Source organism: Mytilus trossulus, chromosome 7 (assembly GCF_036588685.1).
Source record: "Mytilus trossulus isolate FHL-02 chromosome 7, PNRI_Mtr1.1.1.hap1, whole genome shotgun sequence".
Classification (NCBI taxonomy): Eukaryota; Metazoa; Mollusca; class Bivalvia; order Mytilida; family Mytilidae; genus Mytilus; species Mytilus trossulus.
In genome coordinates, this window is record NC_086379.1 from 73,031,357 (window position 1) to 73,056,967 (window position 25,611).

At 32.6% G+C, this 25,611-nt stretch overlaps 3 protein-coding genes across 3 annotated transcripts; all 3 read right to left on the reverse strand.

The window, feature by feature from the left end:
* Positions 1-1,153: 1,153 nt before the first annotated feature.
* LOC134727251 (sarcoplasmic calcium-binding protein-like) lies at positions 1,154-14,688 on the reverse strand. Its single transcript, XM_063591629.1, has 3 exons — positions 14,586-14,688; positions 3,721-3,822; positions 1,154-1,700 (listed from the first exon to the last, which is right to left on the reverse strand). Exons 2-3 carry the CDS (start codon positions 3,819-3,821, stop codon positions 1,247-1,249), a joined length of 555 nt encoding a protein of 184 aa, XP_063447699.1. The 5' UTR covers position 3,822; positions 14,586-14,688; the 3' UTR covers positions 1,154-1,246.
* Positions 14,689-16,845: 2,157 nt separating this feature from the next.
* LOC134727252 (polycystin-2-like protein 2) lies at positions 16,846-17,952 on the reverse strand. Its single transcript, XM_063591631.1, has one exon. It carries the CDS (start codon positions 17,702-17,704, stop codon positions 16,883-16,885), a length of 822 nt encoding a protein of 273 aa, XP_063447701.1. The 5' UTR covers positions 17,705-17,952; the 3' UTR covers positions 16,846-16,882.
* Positions 17,755-25,355, reverse strand: LOC134726660 (polycystin-1-like protein 2). The gene is made up of 6 exons (XM_063591070.1): positions 24,906-25,355; positions 24,354-24,483; positions 22,098-22,351; positions 18,985-19,159; positions 18,020-18,258; positions 17,755-17,766 (listed from the first exon to the last, which is right to left on the reverse strand). Exons 1-6 carry the CDS (start codon positions 25,353-25,355, stop codon positions 17,755-17,757), a joined length of 1,260 nt encoding a protein of 419 aa, XP_063447140.1.
* Positions 25,356-25,611: the final 256 nt, after the last annotated feature.

Genomic DNA, 25,611 nt, shown 5'->3' on the forward strand with positions numbered 1-25,611 from the left:
ATGGTCCGTTTCGGTGAAAAAAACACAAAGTTAGTGCTTCATATCCGGTTGTATACGGAAAAGTATCTAAACATATTATCTTGAATTTAATTGTTGTAGGAAATTAATCCCACATTTTATTGCCGTATAAAACTTCATAGTCATAAACATATATATTGGGTGTTTCAAGCTTATGTTTTTTTTTTAATTTTGTGATTCTATAGAATATTTTTAAACTTAAGTTAAGGTTACATGGTAACTAACGCAGTAACAAAGGGATTAACATGTGCTTATTTAAATTCTACGTATGGATATTATATCTTGTATCTGTGTTATGAATATTACTTTCACCATGTTCACTGTCTATTTTTTTTTGGTGATGTCCATTCGTCGTGTCTTTACGTTATTGTATTATTGTGCTAAGGTATTTGCTTTGTATTTTTGTTATTCATTTTTTCTAATGTGCTTTTTTATATGTCTTTTTTGTTCTTCTTTGTAACATATTTGCTTTTTTGATAGACTAAGTGATGAAGATTATAACACAATGTTGACTGCCTTATCCCTATTTTTACAATGAGTTTTGTTTACACATCGTTTTCAATATAATAATATTTTGTGCGACTGTCATACTATTAAGAGGTTTAGATAGCTATTAAACGAGGTTTCATCCTCCATTTTCTTAATTAATTTCTTTATTAATTAAGAAAATGCTCGTACCAAGTTAGGAATAGACATTTGTTATCCATTCGGTTGATGTGTATGAGCTTTTGATTTTGACATTTAGATTAGGGACTTTCCGTTTTGAACTTTCTTCGGATTTCAGTATTGTCGAGATTTTACTTTTTATTCAGATCCTGCGTCTGCTATCCGTAGTTTGTTCACTTGTCATTACAAACCCGATGATAAGTTAAATTAAGTAGGTCACATTCATGAAATACAATACTAAGTACACAAATACAATCTCAGTTGAAACCAACCATACAAATGTATGTTCTTTAGCCATCAATCCACAGGTTTTCTTAGTTTTAATGCTGAAATTATTTGAACAAACCAGGACCATAAAAATCGGTTATGTGGGTTTGTTTTATTTGTGGAAACATTTATATTACGATTCGGTTTTAATTTCTTGCAACTTTGGATGGGGCAACGCCTTAATTGGCAATATGAAAAAAATACAGTTAAAGAGTTTGATAAAGTTTTATAAAAATATTAGGATACAATTTTCATTCTAATGACATATGATTGAATAATAAAAGAAAATTAAAACTTAAATAGAATCTATAATTCTAAATCCATACAGACGAGCTTTCTCCAACTGACTGACATTGCCCTCAATGCTGTTACAGCAGTACTCAACCCAACTTTGAAGAAACAAATTAGCTTCTATGAAACCAGGTTTAACTTGCGGATATGCATCAAAATATTTGTTATCGAAGGAGACTAGTCCCATTGCCTTTAGTGCATCTACAAACTCCGCTCTGGAGATGGAATTATCTTTGTTAACATCTGTGATGGATACCAGGACAGACATATGCTTTCTGACGGATTTCTCAAATTCTTTACCATCTCTGTTAAATGCCTCTCTCATCTTATTAACGAAACCTTCTTCTGTCATTGTTTCTTCTCCTTTTAGGAAAAAACCTCGAAACCACTCTAAATATTTTGTCTTGTAGTCTGCAGCTTGTTCACCCTTCATGTTGTTGCTTTCAATAAATCTATCACTGAAACAACCACAGCAATAAAGGTAATAACAATATATAATCATATACATCAATATTGGTTATGCTCCATGTATCGTTTTATTTCACAGTGGATATGTTTCCTACGTACATTTTTACATACTTAAGGATTTGTCAATAGGGTTAAACTCATACTCGTAGCACAGGAGATACATACAGAAGTGATATTAAGAATCATTACTTGAATCGGCTAAACAACAGTTAATCAAGAAACATTATCGCATTTTGACGCTATTGCTGTATATCACAGAGGTTCCTGTAAAATTTTAAGGCCACAGTAGAAAATATCTGATGCCACAATAAAAAAAGGATTGTATGATGTTAAAAGTTCAAGGGGTGCCGATTCGTTGGTCAACCGGCGCAGATGTCCAAATAGCGATAAGTTGTATTGTTTATAGTCAGCGTAATAACATGCATTTTAACGATAAATCTTTGAAAAAACTGAACTCCGAGGAAAATTCAAAACGGAAAGTCCCTTATCAAATGGCAAAATCAAACTAAAGCTCAAACTCAAATTCTATTATATTGGCAACGATGCATGAAAAAAACAAACATACATAATGGATGAAACTGTCAAAATTAGGGGTACAGCAGTCAACTCAATGTTAAAATTTCAGGGACTGAATTTTCGGCTCTCCCTTGACACCATTTACGAGTATGGTCTAAATGAATCGATGATAGTCCGTCGGAAAGGGAAGATAAATGGCTGGCCCGTGTTAAGAGAGAGCCATATCTCTTGCACGTATAAGATACCCTTGTAGATTTCGAAAAAGAGCAAGCTAATGCCGCTACAAGTCAGCACCCACACCCGTAAAGTCGAAAGGAATTAATATAGCTTGCAAAACTTGTTTCCCAATCCACTATAAATAAATATGTTTAAACTTATAATCTTAATCACAATAAAAAGAAACACATATAAAAAGAGGCACACATAGGCATATATCAAAACAACACCATTCATTGCTTTTTCGTGGACTGAAGTCGTCTTATCTCCAAATTAACCAATTATGTATTATTCCCTATTATAAATGACAGTTTATCTTCAAAAAGAATATGCATGGCGCATAATACCGGTAGGTAATGAATTCATAGCAGAGAGACATTTGACAAATCAAATGGACCCGTTCAGTATATTTTTAAAAAACATTGTTTGGTGAGCAACTCAAATAGTAGTGTAAAAAGCTAAGAATAAGCAAAAGTTTTGTTCTTATTGCATACCTTCTTTTAAGTTTGTGACTTGAATGAAGATTTTGAAGACGATTTTTGAATTTGAAACAAAACAAAAAATACATATATGATAGACATCGCTGGTTGAATAAATATCATCATAACATTTTGATTGCAATATTTAACTATGTGAGGCATGTTGTTTAGAACTTAAAAAAGTATATTGAGTCAAACATCTGAATGACCAGCTTGTATATCGTTAGGATTATGTAAATTGAAATAACTAACATTTTTTTTGATTTAGAAGAGAATTGGACGTATCTTCGACAATCTTCACTTTTGAAAAACAAAATAAGGTATATATGAAATGTATTTCAAGTTCTTGAGTCAGGCATTCCAACTAATGGATTAAGCATTTTAAACAATATTGCTTATCGGGTATTCCGATTGAAAAACAACATATTTTTCAAGAATAGAGTGAAAAGTAAAAACAGTCAGGCTTCTTGAATGATACAAAATGTTTGTAGCAGACAACCTAAAACAAGCTAAAATGCAAACAATTTGCTTGCTTGCTATGTTTTTGTTGCGTTTGAATGCTATTTCGTTACATTAACAAACACTTAGATATCGCATGCGAGTTTGTGTATTTGGCAAAACTTTTAGGAATTTTGGTCCTCAATGCCCTTCAACTTCGTACTTTATTTGGCCTTTTTAACTTTTTTGGATTCGAGCGTCGCTGCTGAGTTTTTTGTAGACAAAACGCACGTCTGGCGTATATAAAAAATTTAGTTCTGGTATCTATGATGAGTTTATTGATTACCATTAATATACTTACGAAAACAAAATGGCATCGGCAATAGTTAACACGTTGTCTTTGTTCAGGTCAAAAGTTCTATACAGTCTTGTCCATTTCTTTATAAGAAAAGTGTTTGCCATCCTAGGGAAGATAAAAGTTAATACTATAAAAATCGTTAAAGTAAAATGTAAGGGCTAAACAAGAATTTGTCCAAAGTACACGGATGCCCCACTCACACTTTAATTTTCCATGTTCAGTGGACCGTGAAATTGGGTAATTTGGTATATCAAAATTAGAAAAATTATATATGATACACAGGGAACATGTGTATAAAGTTTCAAGTTAATTGGAATTCAACTTCACTAAAAACTACCTTGACCATAAACTTTAACTGGAAGCGGCACAAACAGACGACTGGACGAACGGTTGGACGCGCAGACCAGAAAATATAATGGTCATCTACTTTGATAGGTGGTTCATACTAATACTAGTAATTGTATAAGACTTAACTACAAAATTGTTTTACTTTATGGAAAGTTATCATGTACATCTTATTAGGTCTTTCCACTTTTCTGTGGAAAGACCTATTGTTTTTCTTCTGATTATTTTTTTTTTTTTTTTTTTCTTCCGCCTAATTTTGTTCTTGAAATAAACATTTGTTTCGCAATATGTCGCTTAGATATTTGGTATATGATATCGAACAGTTTATGTGCTTTTGAAATTTACCCTGCGTAAACGAATACTTTTCTTTGTAGGAGTTATCTCCCCAAACACTGTTTTCCTTGTTAGCGCATCTCCTTCGCAACCGTAAAAGATTAAGACAAATTTATTTTACAAAATTGCTCGTTATATCCTTCGCATGATTTGTCCTATTTTGACCGAAGCGATATGACCGCTCCATATGAGAGTTATTTCCCCTTATTCATCTGATATAAGTGATATTGAATTTCTATCTTATAAATCATAAGTGATAGAGACCTAGGATCTTTTGATTTGAGGTCCTTGGTCCCAAAAAAAAAAAATAGGTCAAGGTCAAAGGTCAAGGTCATATTCTAATTTTTGAATTTGGCTTATTTCCACTAATTTCCAGAAACCGTATAAGATATCGACAAATTGTTTTTTCTAAATTGTGAGTTGCGACATGTCGTAACACGTAAATTTTGATTGCAAGGGTATGTTGAACTTAAAAGTGAGTTTTCTCCCCTCTTGTATTTAAAATACGCGTATGGTGATATAACTGATTAACCATATATAATTAAGACCTATGGTCTTTTGATTTTAGGTCCTTGGTTTATGACCTTGAAATTGATCTCAAGGTCAAAGATTAATTTGACGTTCTAGTTTTTGACCTTTGCTTTCAGCTCATATGTTTACATGATATAGCCATGAGACTTTTGGCAAAAGGTATCAAACCATTTAACCTTGAAAAAAAATAACAGGAAGTGACCTTGTGTAAACCGGAAGTAGCTATTTTTTGTACTTTATTAATAAAAAAAGTATATAGAACCAGATCTTTTTGGAATCACTGTCAATTAAATATTCAAATATTATCGGAAGTAACATTTTTCAAACCGGAAGTAACAAATTATCTCCCTTATTTAAAAAAAATGTATAGAAACCATATATTTCTGGAATCAGCGTACAATAATCTATCAGTTGACGATTGAAATGACAATTAACCGGAAGTGACCTTGTGTAAACCGGAAGTAGCTATTTTTTGTACTTTATTAATAAAAAAGTATATAGAACCAGATCTTTTTTGAATCACTGTCAATTAAATATTCAAATATTATCGGAAGTAACATTTTTCAAACCGGAAGTAACAAATTATCTCCCTTATTTAAAAAGAATGTATAGAAACCATATATTTCTGGAATCAGCGTACAATAATCTATCAGTTGACGATTGAAATGACATTTTAAACTTAATTTTACAACTTTCATATTAAAATACATTGTTTTCAGTGGAAAGACCTTCAATTGTTCTCTGAACAATTGGTTTTTAATTGCATTTTATTTTTGTACTTGTGAACTGCAATTTACTACGAAGCTCAAAAAGAAAATTAAGTGTTTTGACACGATAGGTGTCCCCTGGTAGAAATGCATCACCCATCATACAAATGCATACTCAGTCAAAATGTCGGGTAGGACAAAAAAACTGTTTGTTATTTTTCTCTGTTTTTGATCGGTAGTGAAAGGAGTTTTAGTTGACTGTAAGTTCGCGAATTTCCTTCAAATAGTTTTTACTTCTAATTCATGTTGTGTTACCTATTGTACAAGTTTTATACTGCTTTCTTACTATTTTCCTAAATATAGTAACACAGCTATTTTTTGTGCAATGTCAATTTCATCATGGAACACTTTATTTAACACCCAGTGGTTCATAAAGGGAGGAAAATAAGTTTGAAATTTGTTTAACACTTATATATCTATCAATGTATTTATTTAAGTTGCAGTATAAAAACAATATTAGGTCACTGTAATAAATATACAACTTTTTTTTTGTACTCGCCCTTACCAAGTTTCTATGCCTCATACAAAAAAGTATATATTTTTCCAATAATGACCTAATATTGTATATTGTTTCTGTGAAAAGTCCTTTACACATATTATACAGCTTATCAAGATAAAAATAGTGGCGAAAGTTTTCATAAGGATAATCAAAATTGATAAGTTTAATTGGAATTTACAATAAAAAGTTAAATACGAACGACGATAAAAAGACAAATAAGTGCACATAGCATTGCATATATACTAAAAACTGACCAACATGAACTTGTTTATCTCTTGTATATCATTTGCCTAAGGATATTTATTGATGATAAGAACGTTTGAATCATGTCAATTTAACAGGTGCTCAACATTCCTGTATATTGGTCTGTTATAGACCTATGGTGTGTTGACCTGGAGTGTCATTGATATGGTGATAATTATAACTTAATAAAATTAACGGTACCAATTTTCTCGCACCAGATGCGCATTTCGACAATACATTTCTATTCATTGATGCTCGTGGCCAAAATATTTGAAATCCAAAGCTTATATAAAAGATGAAGAGCTATAATCCAAAAGGTCCAAAAAGTATAGCCAAATCCGTGAAAGGAATCAGAGCTTTGCATGAGGGAGATACATTCCATAATTTATAATAACTTCTAATATTTTATAACAGCAAATTTTAATAACACAAAAATCCGTACGTTCATGCCAGTACCGAAGTACTGGCTGCTGGGCTGGTGATACTCTCGGGGACTAATAGTCCACCAGCAGAGGCATCGACCCAGTATTAACTGTTTATAATATTATGAAGTATTTGAAATACTACGACATTTCTACCTCAGGAATACATTACCTTAGCTGTATTTCGCAAAACTTTTAAGAACTTTTGGTTCTCTATGCTCTTCAACCATGTCACCATCGTACTTTATTTGGCCTTTTCATACTTTTTTTTATTCAAGCGTCACTGATGAATCTTTAGTAGACGAAACATGTGTTTAACGTAAATTCTGAATTTCAATCCTGGTATCTATGTTGAGTTAGTTTATATCAAAACTAGGTCAGCAATGTTCTTTATAATCGTGACTTTAAAAACTATTCTTGTGTATTCAGTTCTTTTGTACGGACATCATAAATAAAATATTGTTTAAGATAAGTTATAATTTTTTTTGAAGCACGTTCAATTAGTTTTGAATAATTATCACTAAAGAAATGTCATTTTTATTAGTATGCCTTATTATATATTTCCATATTAATTTTGATATTTCAATAAAATATCAATCATTGATAGAGTTCAACAAATCTTATGGGAATCATAGTTATGAATATAAATCAAGTTTAATTCGTCGTAAAACTACTCGATAATTTCATTAGTGACAAATAAGAATATAGAGGTCATTCAAACTTTTTCCATAAATAAACTTAAACGATAAAACAAAACAATCAATGAATGCAGAGAGTAAATGGAGAAAAGTTTAGAAGAATTACAAAATGCTTGAATTTATAAAATATTGTACCATATCAAACTCAAAACTACAATTGATGGTTTTTGGTAAATGGTGAAACATTTATCTCAACATTTGAAGCATCTCTAGGTCCAAATACCAAAAATCTTTAGGCGAAACTGTGCATCTCGAACACAGACTAATTCTTTGTTTTCGCCAGAATTGCTTTCTTTAAAAAAACAATGCTAATTTAAGCTTAACTTAAAATCTTTAAATCACAAGTCTTCTGGGTCATAACTTGACACAACATTTGCAATTCACTTCATGCATGCTACACTTTAAAAAAATCCAAGATAAACAAAATGTTTATTGACCAAAAATCTTTGATAGGACTTTATGTATTGGTCTTTTGTTAAGTTTAACTCTTTAATGTTTCAATTTTATTGCTGGCAGATCAGTATTTGGAATGACGAGCATATGACCTAGATTCATAGCAGATCAGTACATGGAATGAGGAGCATCTGACCTAGATTCATAGCAGATTAGTATACGAAATGACGAGCATCTGACCTAGATTCATGGCATATCAGTATACGTAATGACGAGCATCTGTCAACTTGAACATGATAAAATGTTCAATCCAATTGTGTCAAGACTAATCTTCAATATCTATCCTTAGGCAAATGATCATGACTAATACTAATATTTCATATTTTTTATTTAATCTTCATCATATTAATTATGACCTCTCTTGTTCATAATTCCTTGATAACTTCATTTTGATGGAAAAATATATACAAAAAAACTCCGAAAAACTTTACAATACATACTATCTATGATGATCTTTTTCTTTTGGACTTTTAACTATATTTTTGTCTTATGGGAGAACCTCTCGATGAAAAATCAACAAAGTATTTTCCTAATTAGAAAAATATAGACAACGATTCACCAAACACTACACAGAACACTAAAGACAACGATTTAACCAAACACTACACAGAACACTAAAGACAACGATTCAACCAAACACTACACAGAACACTATAGACAACGATTCACCAAACACTACACAGAACACTTAAACAACGATTCACCAAACACTACACAGAAAACTATAGACAACTATTCAACCAAACACTACACAGAACACTAAAGACAACGATTCAACCAAACACTACACAGAACACTATAGACAACGATTCAACCAAACACTACACAGAACACTAAAGACAACGATTCAACCAAACACTACACAGAACACTAAAGACAACGATTCAACCAAACACAACACAGAAAACTATAGACAACGATTCAACCAAACACTACACAGAACACTAAAGACAACGATTCAACCAAACACTACACAGAACACTAAAACAACCCTTCAACCAAACACTACACAGAACACCAAAGACAACTATTCAACCAAACACTACACAGAACACCAAAGACAACCCTTCAACCAAACACTACACAGAACACTAAAGACAACTATTCAACCAAACACTACACATAACACTAAAGACAACGATTCAACCAAACACTACACAGAACACCAAAGACAACCCTTCAACCAAACACTACACAGAACACCAAAGACAACGATTCAACCAAACACTACACAGAACACTAAAGACAACTATTCAACCAAACACTACACATAACACTAAAGACAACGATTCAACCAAACACTACACAGAACACTATAGACAACTATTCAACCAAACACTACACAGAACACCAAAGACAACGATTCAACCAAACACTACACAGAACACCAAAGACAACCCTTCAACCAAACACTACACAGAACACTAAAGACAACGATTCAACCAAACGCTACACAGAACACTAAAGACAACGATTCAACCAAACACTACACAGAACAATAAAGACAACGATTCAACCAAACACTACACAGAATACCAAAGACAACGATTCAACCAAACACTACACAGAACACTAAAGACAACTATTCAACCAAACACTACACACAACACTAAAGACAATGATTCAACCAAACACTACACAGAACACTAAAGACAACCCTTCAACCAAACACTACACACAACACTAAAGACAACGATTCATCCAAACACTACACAGAACACTAAAGACAACCCTTCAACCAAACACTACACAGAACACCAAAGACAACGATTCAACCAAACACTACACAGAACACCAAATACAACCCTTCAACCAAACACTACACGGAACACTAAAGACAACGATTGAACCAAACACTACACAGAACACTAAAGACAACAGTTCAACCAAACACTACACAGAAAACTATAGACAACCATTCAACCAAACACTACACAGAACACTAAAGACAACCCTTCAACCAAACACTACACAGAACCACAGAACACTGTAGACAACGATTCAACCAAACACTACACAGGAAACTATAGACAACCATTCAACCAAACACAACACAGAATACCAAAGAAAACCCTTCAACCAAACACTACACAGAACACTAAAGACAACGATTCAACCAAACACTACACAGAACACTAAAGACAACGATTCAACCAAACACTAAACAGAAAACTATAGACAACGAATCAACCAAACACTACACAGAACACTTAAGACAACGATTCAACCAAACACTACACAGAACACTAAAGACAACGATTCAACCAAACACTAAACAGAAAACTATAGACAACGAATCAACCAAACACTACACAGAACACTTAAAACAACGATTCAACCAAACACTACAAAGCACACTATAGACAACGATTCAACCAAACACTACACAGAACACTAAAGACAACTGTTCAACCAAACACTACACATAACACTAAAGACAACGATTCAACCAAACACTACACAGAACACTAAAGACAACCATTCAACCAAACACTACACAGAACACTAAAGACAACCATTCAACCAAACACTACACATAACACTAAAGACAACTATTCAACCAAACACTACACAGAACACTATAGACAACGATTCAACCAAACACTACACAGAACACTAAAGACAACTATTCAACCAAACAGTACACAGAACACTAAAGACAACGATTCAACCAAACACTACACAGAACACTAAAAACAACCCTTTAACCAAACACTACACAGAACACCAAAGACAATTATTCAACCAAACACTACACAGAACACCAAAGACAACCCTTCAACCAAACACTACACAGAATACCAAAGACAACCCTTCAACCAAACACTACACAGAACACTATAGACAACGATTCAACCAAACACTACACAGAACACTAAAGACAACTATTCGACAATTAAAAATTTAAAAAAAATATTTAACAGAAATACCAAATAAAAAAAATCATGGTGCGTTGAAACACAAACAAAAACTGTTTATGATTCAGAAGTTTTTGACTGCAAAGAAATGTATGATTAATTTCCTTTAACTGTCAATTTCAAAGGAATTTATTTTCGACCCTTTTCAATATGCAACCAGATGTGACGTTCTATGAGTACTACACATAACACAACACACATACTGCATTTATCCGTTTAAACGTAAGCGTTTAATTACAAAAATCCGGTTTAAATTTCTGAACCTATTTTTTTTTTGTGTACATGTTACGATACACCTAGGCCTTATGTTAATTACTTTAATTCATAGAAAGTTTGATTATACAATGTAAACAGAAAGACGCGCCATTGATAAATTTATACAGTCGAATTAAAAGAAATTTTCTGTTTCCTGTTCACAATTGTGTTATTTTGACTGGGTATGAGTTTGCATGGCCAGTGATGCTGGATATCATGCAGTTCTTTTCCGATCGATTCGTCATTAATGTTACAAAATAATGAATTATAAACTTTTAAAATCTTTATATAGATTAAAAGCAATACTAGAAGTAATCATTAAAAAACATGGATTCCACATGCTCAATACCTTAATTTGGCGAATATAATGTGTCATTTTAGTACAGGAGGGCGAAAGATGTTAAAGGGACAGTCACACTCATAGATAGAAAAAAAAATGACAATGCCATGGCTAAAAATTGAAAAAAAACTAACAAACAATAGTAGTACAGAAGACACAACATCGAAAACTAAATAATAAGCAACACGAACCCCCACCAAAATATATAGTAAACTAATTAGATTTGTAAAATCGATTGTTTCAGTCGTATTGGTTCTAACTTAAACGAGGGACGAAAGATACCAGAGGAACAGTCAAACTCAAAGATCGAATATAAACTGACAACGCCATGGCTAAAAATGAAAATGACAAACAGACAAACAATAGTACTCATGACACAACATAAGGAAAAAAAGCAACACGAACCACAACCAAACTTGGAGTGATTAATCTATCATAATGACTGAATAAGGGTATTATACTGGTTGATTTGCTTCAAATACATAAAGATTGTCATTCATATACAAGTTATAAACAATTTCAATTAAATGGACATGTTAAATGACAAAATAGCTAAATTAAAAACTATAATAAAAAGAAAAAGAAGATTCATTTACAGTCCCAATAAACCGTATCGCTAATCCCGGTTGACCTGGCCGCTTTAACTTTGACGCATACAACAATCACTTTTCCATTGTGGCGTCAGATATTTTGTTTTATGAAGTCAAAGTTTAACGGGCACCTGTGTGATATCCAAAAATTGCGGACAAATAGCGATAAGGTGTATATCAAACATAAGATCGTCCATCCTCCACTTCGGAAAAAAATACACGAGTTTAGAGTTAAAGTTGTATCATATATTGAGTATGATCTGTTTAATATAAAGATGAATTGATGACAACAATAATTCCCTCCTTCCTTATCATGTACACAGATGCACACCGACATATAAGTAATTTGAAGACTTACCTTTATAAAAATACTGCTGATTTCGGCTCTTTATGGTTAAAATTATTTGTTCTGCACTGATATTTATACCTTAAGTAGTCTGATGTTGTATGCATCAATACATAATTTACCAATAACGATAATAATTATAACCGTAACCACAGCTTAGTTAGATTAAGCGTTTATATTTTATTAATCAATTAAAAATTCAACTTTTATATATATCCAATATTAGGTCAATGTCAGAAAAATATAAACTTTTTTGTATGAGGCTGGACTGGGGAAAGGCGAGGTTCTTCCGTGTCCTTCCCCAGTTTTGTGCGGAATACAAAAAAGTTTATATTTTTCTGACATTGACGTAATATTGTTTTTATATTGCAACTTAAATAAATGCATTGATAGCTATTTAAATCGTAAAACTAATTCTCATCCTTTTAGGAACCCCTGATTGTGGGAAGAGTGATCCATAATGAAATTGACATTGCACAACATATCGCTGTGTTACTATATTTAGGAAATAAACACAACTAATTGAAGTATACACCGTTTTATAGGTGAATGTAATAGCAAAAACAATATTCAATGTAAACTATAACAGTAAAAAGCACTGCCCACACCACACATGTATTTAATGTAGACAAATCAACCTAGTTTGAACAGCGGTATATATATACTTTGCCTGTTATAAAGTTAAGCCATCTATTTGTTCTTATTAAGGAGCCTTTATTTTTCTAGGAAATAAAAAATATTACGTTGTAGTTGTATATCATATAAAATACACCAATAACAATTGCCTTTGTATTATGGCTGTTTAAAGAGAAAAAAAACATATGCGTTTTTAATAGAATGACGTTTAAAAGCTAGATATTATTTACCAAACAAATCACAAAATTTGGTTTGTCGACCAATGCCTACTTGATACCTAAATATATATACTTTATTACTCCATATAAGGAACAGGATCTGCTTACCCGTCCGGAGCACCTGAGATCACCTCAAGATTTTTGTGGGTTTGTGTTGCTAATTCTTAAGTTTTATATGTTGTGTCATGTGTTCAATTGTTTGTCTGGTTGTCTTTTTCATTTTAGCCCATGGCGTTGTTAGTTGATATTTCGATTTTTGAGTTTGACTTTCCCTTTGGTATCTTTCGTCCTTCTTTTATAACCTTTCCTTCTCGGTCGACGACAAAAAATAGACTCTAGAAATTTTTTTGAGTAACGTACTATTGTTGAACTATAGAAGGATGTTCAAACACGATGTTTTTCCGATAATGTCAACATCGTCATGAATCCTGTAACTCCTGTACCGTGTCATTATCTTGTTTACATTGTTTATATAGTAGACATAACCATCTTGACAACAGTTGGTTAACATCGTGTTAATAATGTATATAGAGTATATGTCTTTCTGTTTTCATCGTGGACATTGTGAAAATAACAATAGCTAGCAAATATGGCGTTTATATTGTACTTGGAGTATTCTTTTAAAATTGTTTACGTCGTAGACATTGCGTTGTTGACAAAATCATCTTTGTCTACACTTGGACTCGAAACCGGGAACTCTGTGTAACAAGACAGTGCGTTTACCGACTGATAAATTCTTCGTTAGGTCAGTCGGTTAACGCACAGCCTTGTAATACAAATGTCCCGGGTTCGAGTCCCTGTGGAGACAAAGATGATTTTGAAGGATGAATCATGCTCTCCGGTTACAGTGTATATGAAAATGTAGGTGACTTATTGGATTAATTTGATTTAAAAAAAGAATCGTAGGTTGTTTCACAATATATGTATCAGCTGGATAAATATTTTAATCATTACAAGAATATAATTTTCTAAATTATATGTGTACCTTATTTAAAATGAGCATGATGATTATCAAGTTAATGATATGTTTAATGTGTAACATACTGAAAGTGGGATGTAATATGTCATTTGTTCTGGTGTTTTTATTTTTACAAAATGGTATGTGTTAAGTTTCTTATAGTTAACCCTTAATTATAATTGTTAACATGATTGATATACAGCTCAACAAATAAAACTGTTAACATTGAAATGTCCCTCTAATAATCATTCTTGAATACAAACAATAAGAATATCATTTATCACGGTTTGAACTAAATAATTGCTAGGTAACATACGTTCAAATATTCTCGGGGTAACAATCTACTATATCACCCTCTCAGCTATATGATATCTACATAATGACATCCGTTAGTTACACAAATATGACGGAAAGGCACATACAGGAAACCTTTAAGTTCATAACTATTAATACGTCAGAGGAACTTTAATGTTCATTGTAACTGTCGAAGTCTTATTTATATGTTTGGAGGTAGGATTGTAAACTGCCCAGTATAGGACAGAAAACTATCGGGTGGCTTACATTATTCAAGTATTCATTTGACTTATAATCAAAGCTCGAATGCAAACTAAATCAGCATCGAATGTTAACTTTAAAAAGCATAAACACTTCTTTAAGACGTTCCAAATCTTGCCTTATTTATATGTGTAAGAAAACCGTAATGTTTAACAATATTTGAAAATTTAACAACATACATTTACCTAACATGAATGCATCAACAATTGTTATGAGTGTATAGAAATGTAATGGACTATTTGACTAATCGTATATGTAACTCTTGCTGGATGCTGTAATTGAGACCATAGTTTCGTTGATAAATTGTTTTTATATTTGTCACAAATCCAGATGAATTGCAACTATGATGTTATTTAAAACATGCAAATTATGTTGACAACAAATCAGCAGACACAAAAATGACAAACAACGTAATTAACAGCGGATTTTAATATATATCATAGTATTTAGAATAATAACGATAATAAACGGCTTCGTATTGTAATAATGGTATAACAATAAATGTTCAAACGAGATGGAATTTAAAGGGTACGAGGAACTGTAATAAGATATCAGTTTTGCTATATAAAACAACATAAATACGTTCAAGTGTGCCTCGATAAACGCCTTTACATTCCAATTAAATTTCGGAAAGAAGGCTTCATTTCTAAAATACCTTGTTAGGGGTATACCATGTAAATATATTCTCACTAAATAAAATTCTGTATATAAATACACATATATAATTATGTATAAAAATCGTATCAGAAAGTATGTGTAATTGTACTGGTTATACATTTAATTAAAAGTCTTGACAGACTACTTTTTTTTCGTAATTTTGAAATATACATGTATAAAATTGATCATGAGCACGACGTCCAAATGAATATTTTTTAAGAATTCACCAAAAATGTGCCTTACACAATCTCCACAAATTTAATAAAGATGCATTACATTCTTAAATGGGCACTTGCTGTCAAATTAAATTTCACCGATTTGACTCAAATTCTCATATTTGTTTTAAAACACACACAACCATATATATTTGATGACAATAGACTGTCGGCATTCCAATGGGAACCAATTGTGCCCCTTTTTTGCCGACTTGATCCTTTATTATTATGAGCCTGACTTTATATAGGAACTTCTTAGGAAAGAAGATAAGTCGTAAGCAATATCCTTTAACTTCACTTTGCGCTATATAATCGTGTTCTTTCACTAACAATTCCAAATTTGATAACTATGTTGAACGCATCAATCCCATCTAACTAGAGATAAAGAGTAAACAGATACAGTTAAGTCTGCCCTACATATAGAAAGTGACAATGCAGGTAGATTGAAAACAAAACTTTACGACAAAAGAGATGAATTCAGCTTCCGAATTTTGAACTGTACTATGTAGCAACATTCCAGCAGCGCCTGCGTACATAGTTTATATACAGAAAATCCCTTATCATGCATGCAACATATACTCTTTAGAGCTTCTAGCTGTCCTTTAACCCAACACAACCTAATTATTTATCCTGTATTGATGACAATTCTACAAGAAATTCGTCAAGCATTGCATTCGCTCCCGGTTTCAATCCTTAGGGAACTCTTGCAACTCGCTTAGAACATTGTTAGTCAATAAGATTTGTATATTCTTAATGGATGATGTATACAATTGAATATCGTTACACTTGCCTAAAATGATAATTTGATATCGATCGAAACATTTAGTATTATGTATTAACTCAATAAAGAAACCAGGGTTACACTTCTGTAAGCCATACACGCGTTTCGTTTACAAAAAAAAAAAAACCCCAACATAAGTGAGGCTCGTATCAAAAGCGTTAAAATGAAGAAAATTAAAGTACGAAGTTGAAGACCATTTTAGACCTTAAATATCAAATAATATTTTTCTGGACTCAAACATTCGTAATGTATTATATGTATCAAGTCACATGCGGGAAATGATCTAGATTTAACCGAGAAAAAAGACTTTTTAATAATATGTAATTTAATAAAAAAAAAAAGAAAAAACAACAATGACACACTTAATATTTATGAAACATTTCTCAAACAAGGCATGGTTCATCTTTACTGATAAATACGTCTTGCTCGTTCTTTCTTTTTCGGTAAGTCTTCTGTCGGTGTTACCATATCGACCTGTTGTGTCTCATCCTGACGTGTTACTACTATTGTCTTTGTAAATTTCTGACTTGATATATAATTACGTGATAACTTCAGCCTGTCTTTTGTTGTGGTATTATTTGGTGCAATAATGTGACCAACAGCCTCTCTCCAGAAGCTTGCTACTATGTTAACGATGCCATATGTGGATCGCACCGGCTTTTTCCTAACTATTGTAATACCTACGTTTAGTGTTGCATTCATCATCGTCATTAAAATCCACAACAAAAACAAAACGAAAAAAAAGTAATAGGCTCTTCCCAGAACTGGCTCCACAGAAAACAGATCTTTGATGCTGTTTTTACCGATAATAGCGTTAACCAATGTTGTTGATGACACAAAGACGTTTTTGTATGTTTCAAGATACCTGCCAAAAATTAAATGTCCGAAAGTTACAAACGCTACGTACACCATAACAAACATTACACAACATCCACAAAGATCACGGCTCACGTGAGCAAGAACCTTTCCAAATTGATTTATTCTTTCATTGTAGCTGAGAACTCGCATGATTCGGATAGTTGTTAGAAATATAATAAATGCCAAACAAATATTAAAGAGTTCGTCCCATGATGCAATATGACTGAAGTTGACGAATTTATTCTTATGATTTTCCCATTCTTCCATTGCCAAATTAATCATTATCCATCTTCCAATATACATTACGGTACAAACAAAGAACAAGATAATGATTAGTATGTCAAGAACATGCCATAATTCTTTCCACATCTTCTTACCGTATCTCCGAAACAAAATATATTTATGAACAGAAAATACAATTATTCCAATAACTACAATAACTTCACATATAAAGATAAACAAACCAAGACTTCCGACATGTTGGTATGGTCGAAACGGTGAGATTGATTTACTTGCAATGACCCCACCTGTTTCCGGAAATTCAGTCAAAAACGAAATGAAAACAAAAACATTGTCATCGACGTTATACAGTGTGAATTCGGTAAATATGGCTCTAGTTTTACGGTCTATCCATGTGTATTTATACAAACCATTGAGAACTAGACGTGAGATATTGTAGTTGACAATAAATTCTGCTATATATCCACCACCGCCATAGGTAGAATGTAGTCCTGTGACCGGAAGTCCCCAAATATCAACAGACGACACAAAATTCCAGGCAGCAAATGTCATATTCTTTACAGCTTGACCTCTGACGCAAGGACGAGGCTCCCAGGCAACACAATAGTTTCTATCCTCCTCTCCGGAAATAGAATATTCATCGTAACAGGTAAAGTTATCCAAAAACTGTGTCCTACATGGCTCTGTAAAAAAGTTAAAGCCTGCATTTATAGTACATGACTTACTAATAATATATATGAATAAACAAGATACGGGTGCCACATGTTGAGCAGGATCTGCTCACCCTTCCAGAGCACCTGAAATCATCCATAGTTTTTTGGGGGGTTCGTGTTGCTTATTTTTTAGTTTTTCATGATGTGTCATGTGTACTATTGTTTGTCTGTTTGTCTGTTTGTCTGTTTGCCTTTTTCATTTTTAGTAATGGCCTTGTCGGTTTGTTTTCGATTTATGAGTTTGATTGTCCCTCTGGTATCTTTCGTCCCTCTTTTATTGTACCTTCAGATGAAAGGACAACACCCGATTGAATATCAGAAAGCCAGTTAAAACCATTTGATAGCTAACTTGTTATATTATGTGGGTTTGTTTTCGTATAAACGCGGCCTTTTCGTGTTGGTCCAATGTGAAATCATATTTTCATTTTTGCAAATTCTTCTGAATTATGTTATAACTTTCAGTCTGAAGGTTTATTTCTTGTATCCTCATCTTAGTATTGTTAATACGTATGCATACAATAAAGTTTTTTTCATTTACCAGTGCATACAAGTATTGTTTGATTGGAATTTGCTGAAACAATAACGAAGTAATCAATTCCAGAGTAAGCTGCAATCTTAAATTGTGTTTGTCCGATCTGGTCATTATTGTTTTTGGACAAGCAATAATCAAAAATTTTTATGTGTCATGTATCGTACCTTGAACAGTTCTTAGTTGTCTCAGTCTCATTGGACCAACACGAAAATTGACTTGGTCTTTTACATATAATCTTCTATTGGCTTTTAGTTGAACTCCATTAGAATGGTACCGTGGAAACAGAAACGTAATTAGAGTCTCATTGATCCATGTGTATATATTAGATGCAGTTGTAACCTGTAAAACATTGAAATAGTTTATGATAAATGACTGAAGTTATCAGGTGATTTTTGCATTTTTGTCTTAATTGAATTATGAAAGATTAGTTTAGCTACAGATACATGACATATATATTTGGTTTGTACCAAAAGTTCCAGGCTTATATAAAGGTAACAGTAGTATACCGCTGTTCGAAACTCATAAATCAATAGAATTAAAGAACAAATCCGGGTCGCAAACTAAAACTGAGGGAAACCCATTAAATATAAGAGGAGAACAACGACACAACATTAAAATGTAACACAAACGCGCGTTTCGTTGAATTATAGTCATTTCGTACCCTAACTATTTCGTACCCCCCATTTCGTACCTTGCCCATTTCGTACCTGATGGAATATTAACATGAAGAACTATTTCGTACATCATGAGAGATTACTATGTATGCCATGTCGTACCTCACGGAAGATTTATATGTAATACCATTTCGTACCTAATGGAAGATTTATATGTTACATCATTTCCTACCTCGCGGAAGATTTATATGTAATACTATTTCGTACCTCACGGAAGATTTATATGTTATACACTATATTTGTGAATGATTGATCATATATTTTTCAATACAATACAGTTATGTTTTACATAAGACTCATCAATGACGCTCAGATCAAAAAGTTATACAGCCAAAGATGTACAAAGATGAAGAGCATTGCGAACCCAAAATTCCAAAAAAGTTGTGCCAATACGACTAAGGTAATCTATGCCTTGGATAAGGAAATCCTTAGTTTTTCGAAAAATTTATAATTTTGTAAACAGGAAATTTATAAAAAAAACTACCATATAATTGATATACATGTCAACACCGAAGTGCTGACTTCTGGGCTGGTGATACCCTCGGCGACGAAACGTCCACCAGCAGTTGGATTGACCCAGTGGTGTAAATAGTTATCAAAGGTACCAGGCTTATGATTTAATACCCATTTCATAAACGTAAAAATTAAACGTAATTAAAAAGTTAATAACTCAAATTAGTTTTCAATTCTGAAATAAGTTTTTCCAACATTTTTCCATGAAGACAGTCCTTTTACTCTGGCAGGATCAATTTGGAAATAGGTAAAATTTCGACACTAAGGTATTAATGTTTGAACACAGAAGGACAAAAATATTATATGATACGCCAAGTTTAAGGCTGGCGTATAACGAAGGTAATATTATAAGATTGTAAAGTGGATATTGAGATCAGTATCTATAAAGGATTTTAATATGTTACGTCAGATGCACATTTTCAACTGATAAGATTTTTCAGTTGCACCAAAATCCATGAAGTTGTAAGGTCGGTTATGTCGATCAAAACAGTATAAATTGATGGCGTTGTCAGTTTGTTTTTGATTTATGAGTTTGACTGTCCCTTTGGTATCTTTTGTCCCTCTTTTATAACATTTAAAAAAGTGAGCCAAACCTTAATCTACCTTTGGCAAATATGTTTATGGTTAAAAACAAAAATAATAGGTATATAAGAATCTTTGTACGCGCTAAATATGAACCTTTACATACGCTGATTGGAGTATCATAGATGAGATTTAAGCTGTCGATAAATTTCATATAATGATACGAATTCGACATTAAGTTCTTTTACAACATAAATCAAAATTTGGTGACTATGTTGAACTCATCTATCCCATCGAACTAGAGATAAAGGATACTACAAATACAGTTAAGTCGGCCTCATATCTTAACTTACATCTAGAAATTGACAATGGAGGTCGGTTGAAAACAAAACTTCACGACAAAAGAGACGATTTCAGCTTTTCAATAGTGAACTTTCCATTTCTAAGTAGCAACATTTCAGCAGCACCTGCATACGGGGTATTTATCTCCCAATTGATACGATATTCTCGTGCTTGCATTTCCTATCTCGATTTTCTTGATAGAGGTCTACTGCTCACAAGGAAGCGATTAAACAAAAAGTAGGAAATGGCGAAGTTGAAATCATCCCTTCATTAATTTAACGGACGCCATCACGAGTTGGTTTTCCGTTATGGAATAACCGTTTCACAAATGATATCGGATATGTTACTTTCGTCGTAACTACAGTCCCCTTCCTTTTCATGAATGTGACCTACCGAATAAGACAATTTACCGGATGTGTCATCACAAAAGCAACACGACGGGTGGAACAGGATCTGCTACCCTTCCGGAGCACCTGAGATCACCCCTAGTTTTGGTGGGGTTCGTGTTTATTATTCTTTAGTTTTCTATGTTGTGTCATATGTACTATTGTATGTCTGTTTGTCGTTTTTCATTTTTAGCCATGGCGTTGTCAGTTTATTTTAGATTGATGAATTTGACTGCCCCTCTGGTATCTTTCGTCCCTCTTTCACAGCTGTTGTGTTCCTGTATTTTGTTTTTGTTAAAGCTATTACTATTAAGTAAAATCTTCGCAACACCACCGTATTCGTAATGTTAAATGAGGTAGCGTTAATCAAAGTTATCTCTATTTAACAACTAATAACATAATTGGTGCGTAAATAATTATTCGCGTTAATCCCATGCCTCAGTATCGGATTTCACACCAGATGTATGGGTGTTTATATAGAATTTTTTGCGCTTCATCCAAGATTTGTTCATGTCATGCACATACATTACCATGTACTTGAAGATTTACCTGGCTAAATTATTTTCTTTTATACTTTTCCCCATTTCTATATTACAGATTAAAAGGTATTGTGGATTCATTATTTTTCGTTTGATACCAATTGTCTTTGGTTTTGTGGGACAGCTGAACCACGAATTTAAATGTTTAAAGAATAACAAAATCTATAGTCTTTGTATGCCAATATTGCTAAAACCACGAAATTAAATATCAAGGGAAGTGCAAGTTTCCCTCAACGCACGGAAATTGATGCCCACGAAATTAAATAAATCCACAGTACTCGAAACAGGACAGACAACTAACCTGATCGTATCTAAACGTTGAATCGCCTGCTGAGATATTATTTGATGTAACAAGATGTTGTTCGAGATGATTTTTGACATTATACCATCTGGAATCCCTGTTACTAAAACTGACACAATACAAAATAGCAAGGAATATCGTATATAAGACTAGTTCTGTGAATATCTCTTGCATTTTAAGGCGCTGCTGTCTTTTTTCTTTTAATCTTGAAACTGTTTGGGATTTCAATGGAGCTTGCGTGGCTTTGAACACATCTAAAAAAAGACCAAACAAATCAAACTTATGAAAAGAAATATAGATTTCTGACATTCGACTTCGTTAGAGTTTATTGACTTCTCACTTTCGTTCAGTATTTGTGTTTCTAACTTTACAAAACGATAAATTATAAAATATAAGATTTTCCAGAAATAACGTGGTCAAACTAAATACAAAACACTGTTCTCAAGTAGACTTTTGTATTTCGGGTACTCATAGCAAATTCCTTTACTTTCGAAGCTGTTTTTCTATAATTTATTTCCCTGATAATCTAGCTATGTTGTCAATACGGAAGAATTTATGCGCCTGTCATACAAAGTATAGTTTAGCTAGCTATAAATCAAGCTTTTATCCACCATTTTCTCCATGGGGATATACCTGTACCAAGTCAGGAATAAGCTTTTTTTCAATTAGTTTGATGTGTTAACCTTTTTATTTTGGAATTTGAAAAAAAGGACTTTTTGATATGAGTTTTACTTAAAGCTCGGTACTTTTGTTATTTTACTGTTAAAATCACATTAGGATAACTTAAATTTAAGTATAACCTTTTTCATTGGGGCATTACAAGGATGCATCATTTTACAGTTATGTATTCTTTCGTGTACACTAAATGCTTATCGATTCCAAAAATACTATCCAAAGAGGTGCAAAAGATACTAGCGGGACAGTCAAACTCATAAATCGAAAATAAACTGACAACGCCATGGCTTAACAGAAAAACAATAGTTCAATTACCACAAAAGAAAACAAAAGAATTAGCAAAAAGAACCCCAACAAAAACTGGGTAGATCTCAGGTGCTTAGGAAGGGTAAGCAGATCCTGCTCCTCATGTGGGACCCGGATTGTTGAATATGTTATAACAAATACGGAAAATCTTCTACAAATCTTAAAACTGCATTTGGGAAACACCTCATCAAAGATACTATTTCGTTCATGTATCAAGATGATTTATCATCATGTTTTGTTGCATAGTTTACTTGGTATACACATCAAATTTCAATCCTAGGTTTAATAAATCTAAATGAGATTGAATTTAGTTATGTGTTAGTAGTGATCATTTTATTCCCTTTTAAAAATCTGTATTTAAAGTTAAAACAGTCGAACAGAGGCCCGATGTAGCCAGTGTAGCTCAACTAGAACCATGTGCATTTTAAATAATGGCCAGTATTTAACTACTAAAATAATTCATGACTAAAATGTCGATTTTGTTAGAAGACCAAACCTAAGACACTAATCTTTGACAAATGTTGTACTTAAATGAGGTGACAATTTCAGACTTCTGTACAGATTTTGTTTTGCTCATTATATATGCTTGATAATATTTTCGTTATCTATTTCATTCTTTGAAAAAAAAACACATATGAATTTAAGTCTTTTTGGTTAAATCGGTCTTATGTGTCTGTGGTATTTAAACGTTTTCGTTTGAAAATTCAGAAGAAGGCAAAAACTTATCAAAGGTATCAGAATTAAAATTTAGTACGTCAGACGCGCGTTTCGTCTACATAAGACTTATCAGTGACGCTCATATCAAAATAGTATAGAGCTTTGAGGATAAAAAAAAATCTAAAAAGTTGGACCAAACATGGCTAAGATAATATATGCCTGGGATAAGAAAATCCTTTGGTTTTCGAAAAATTAAAAGTTTTGTAAACAGGAAATGTTTAAAACCAGAAAAGTGCATCTAATGTAGAATGTTTTTTTTTCTATTAAGTGTCTGTATTGATGACTTTCAACCCGCACTGTATACATGATTTCTACCAAAAGGCAAAGAAAACATTGTGTAAAAAGTTAGTCTATGAATTATTTTATGTGGTTTTTATATTCAATACATGTTTCTTTAGATTAATTATATGCTCTTGTGTTTAACCTCAGTATTTCAAACGAAAACGGATGATATATCTTTTATATTCATAGTTCAATATACTTGTAAACAATATTACTTAAAATAGATCAATATAAACACATATTTCCTAAATTAGTTTAATATAAAACAAAGATTACCTAAAAGATATGACAATGGACTAGCTGCACGTCTTTTGGTCTCTAGAAGAAGTTTCTCTCTGTCGTATTTCACAGTTTTCTCCTTGTAACTCTTTACAATCCAAGAGAATATGACTGAAATCATTATTATCTAAAAAAAAAAAAGGTATATATTTTTTTTTTTACATTAAAAAATGTATTAATTTCAGTGAGTTCTTACGTATAGCTGTAACTTCGTCAATAATAAAATAATCCTTTAAGGGTCTTCGTCCAACCAGTTATATATTGATAACTGCATTTGTCATCTATCTGTTTTAACTGACAATTAGATTCGCTTCCGACGTATAAAGTAAATTAACAAAAATATAGCGGTCCTTGGAAAATTTTAAGGTCAATAGGCAGCTGGCAAAATCCAAAAACACCAAACGAATGGATAACAACGGTCTTATTCTAACTTGCATTAGTCCAGGCATTTTCAGATATCAGATAATATTTTTATAACTCTTTTATAACACGATGGTCAGAAATTTTGCGAACTATTTTACAAGTACAGTGAAAGCTAGATTTTCTTACCTTAAGTGGATCAACTAAGAGTATTGATTCGATGAATGACATAAAGAAACATAGCAGCCATTCCTCTGACTTTGTCTTTCCCCATTCCATGCTATACAGAATTAGGAAAAATCCAGATGTAAAGACGGCTAATGTAACAATTCCCCATGCTACATATCTACACCAAAACGGAAGTGAAAATTCAGAATCATCTGTCACATCTGCGTTATTGTCTTCCTCGCCGGATTTAAGTGTCATTTCAGAATTGTCTTTAGTATTTGTCAAAGTTTTCTTCTCATTTCTGGAACGAGGTTTGGAACTTCTGAACATATAAGATACTAACAATATTGGAGGTGCAGCAATAATTGCACTGACAATTGAAATATATATCCCAGAAAGTGATAATTTAATCGGTCCAATTGAACATTGACTTCCGGTATTTTGTCCATAAAACATTGCACTTGAGATCATGGTGAGAAACAACAATGTCAAACAGCAAGCCAATCTTTCTAACCTTGTAAAGTTGCTATCTTCAGGTCGAATGGCAACCGATAACCATAAGTGATTGTCTGTTGTGTTTTGTCTAGTTTGTTCATTGAATAAAAATGAGAATTTATGTTTATCCAACTTATCAGACACAGGAATGGCACACTCAATGCATCCATCATCGTGGTCCAAAGAAAGCCATTGATCACATATAAACAGATACCTGTCAATTGAAAGAAAG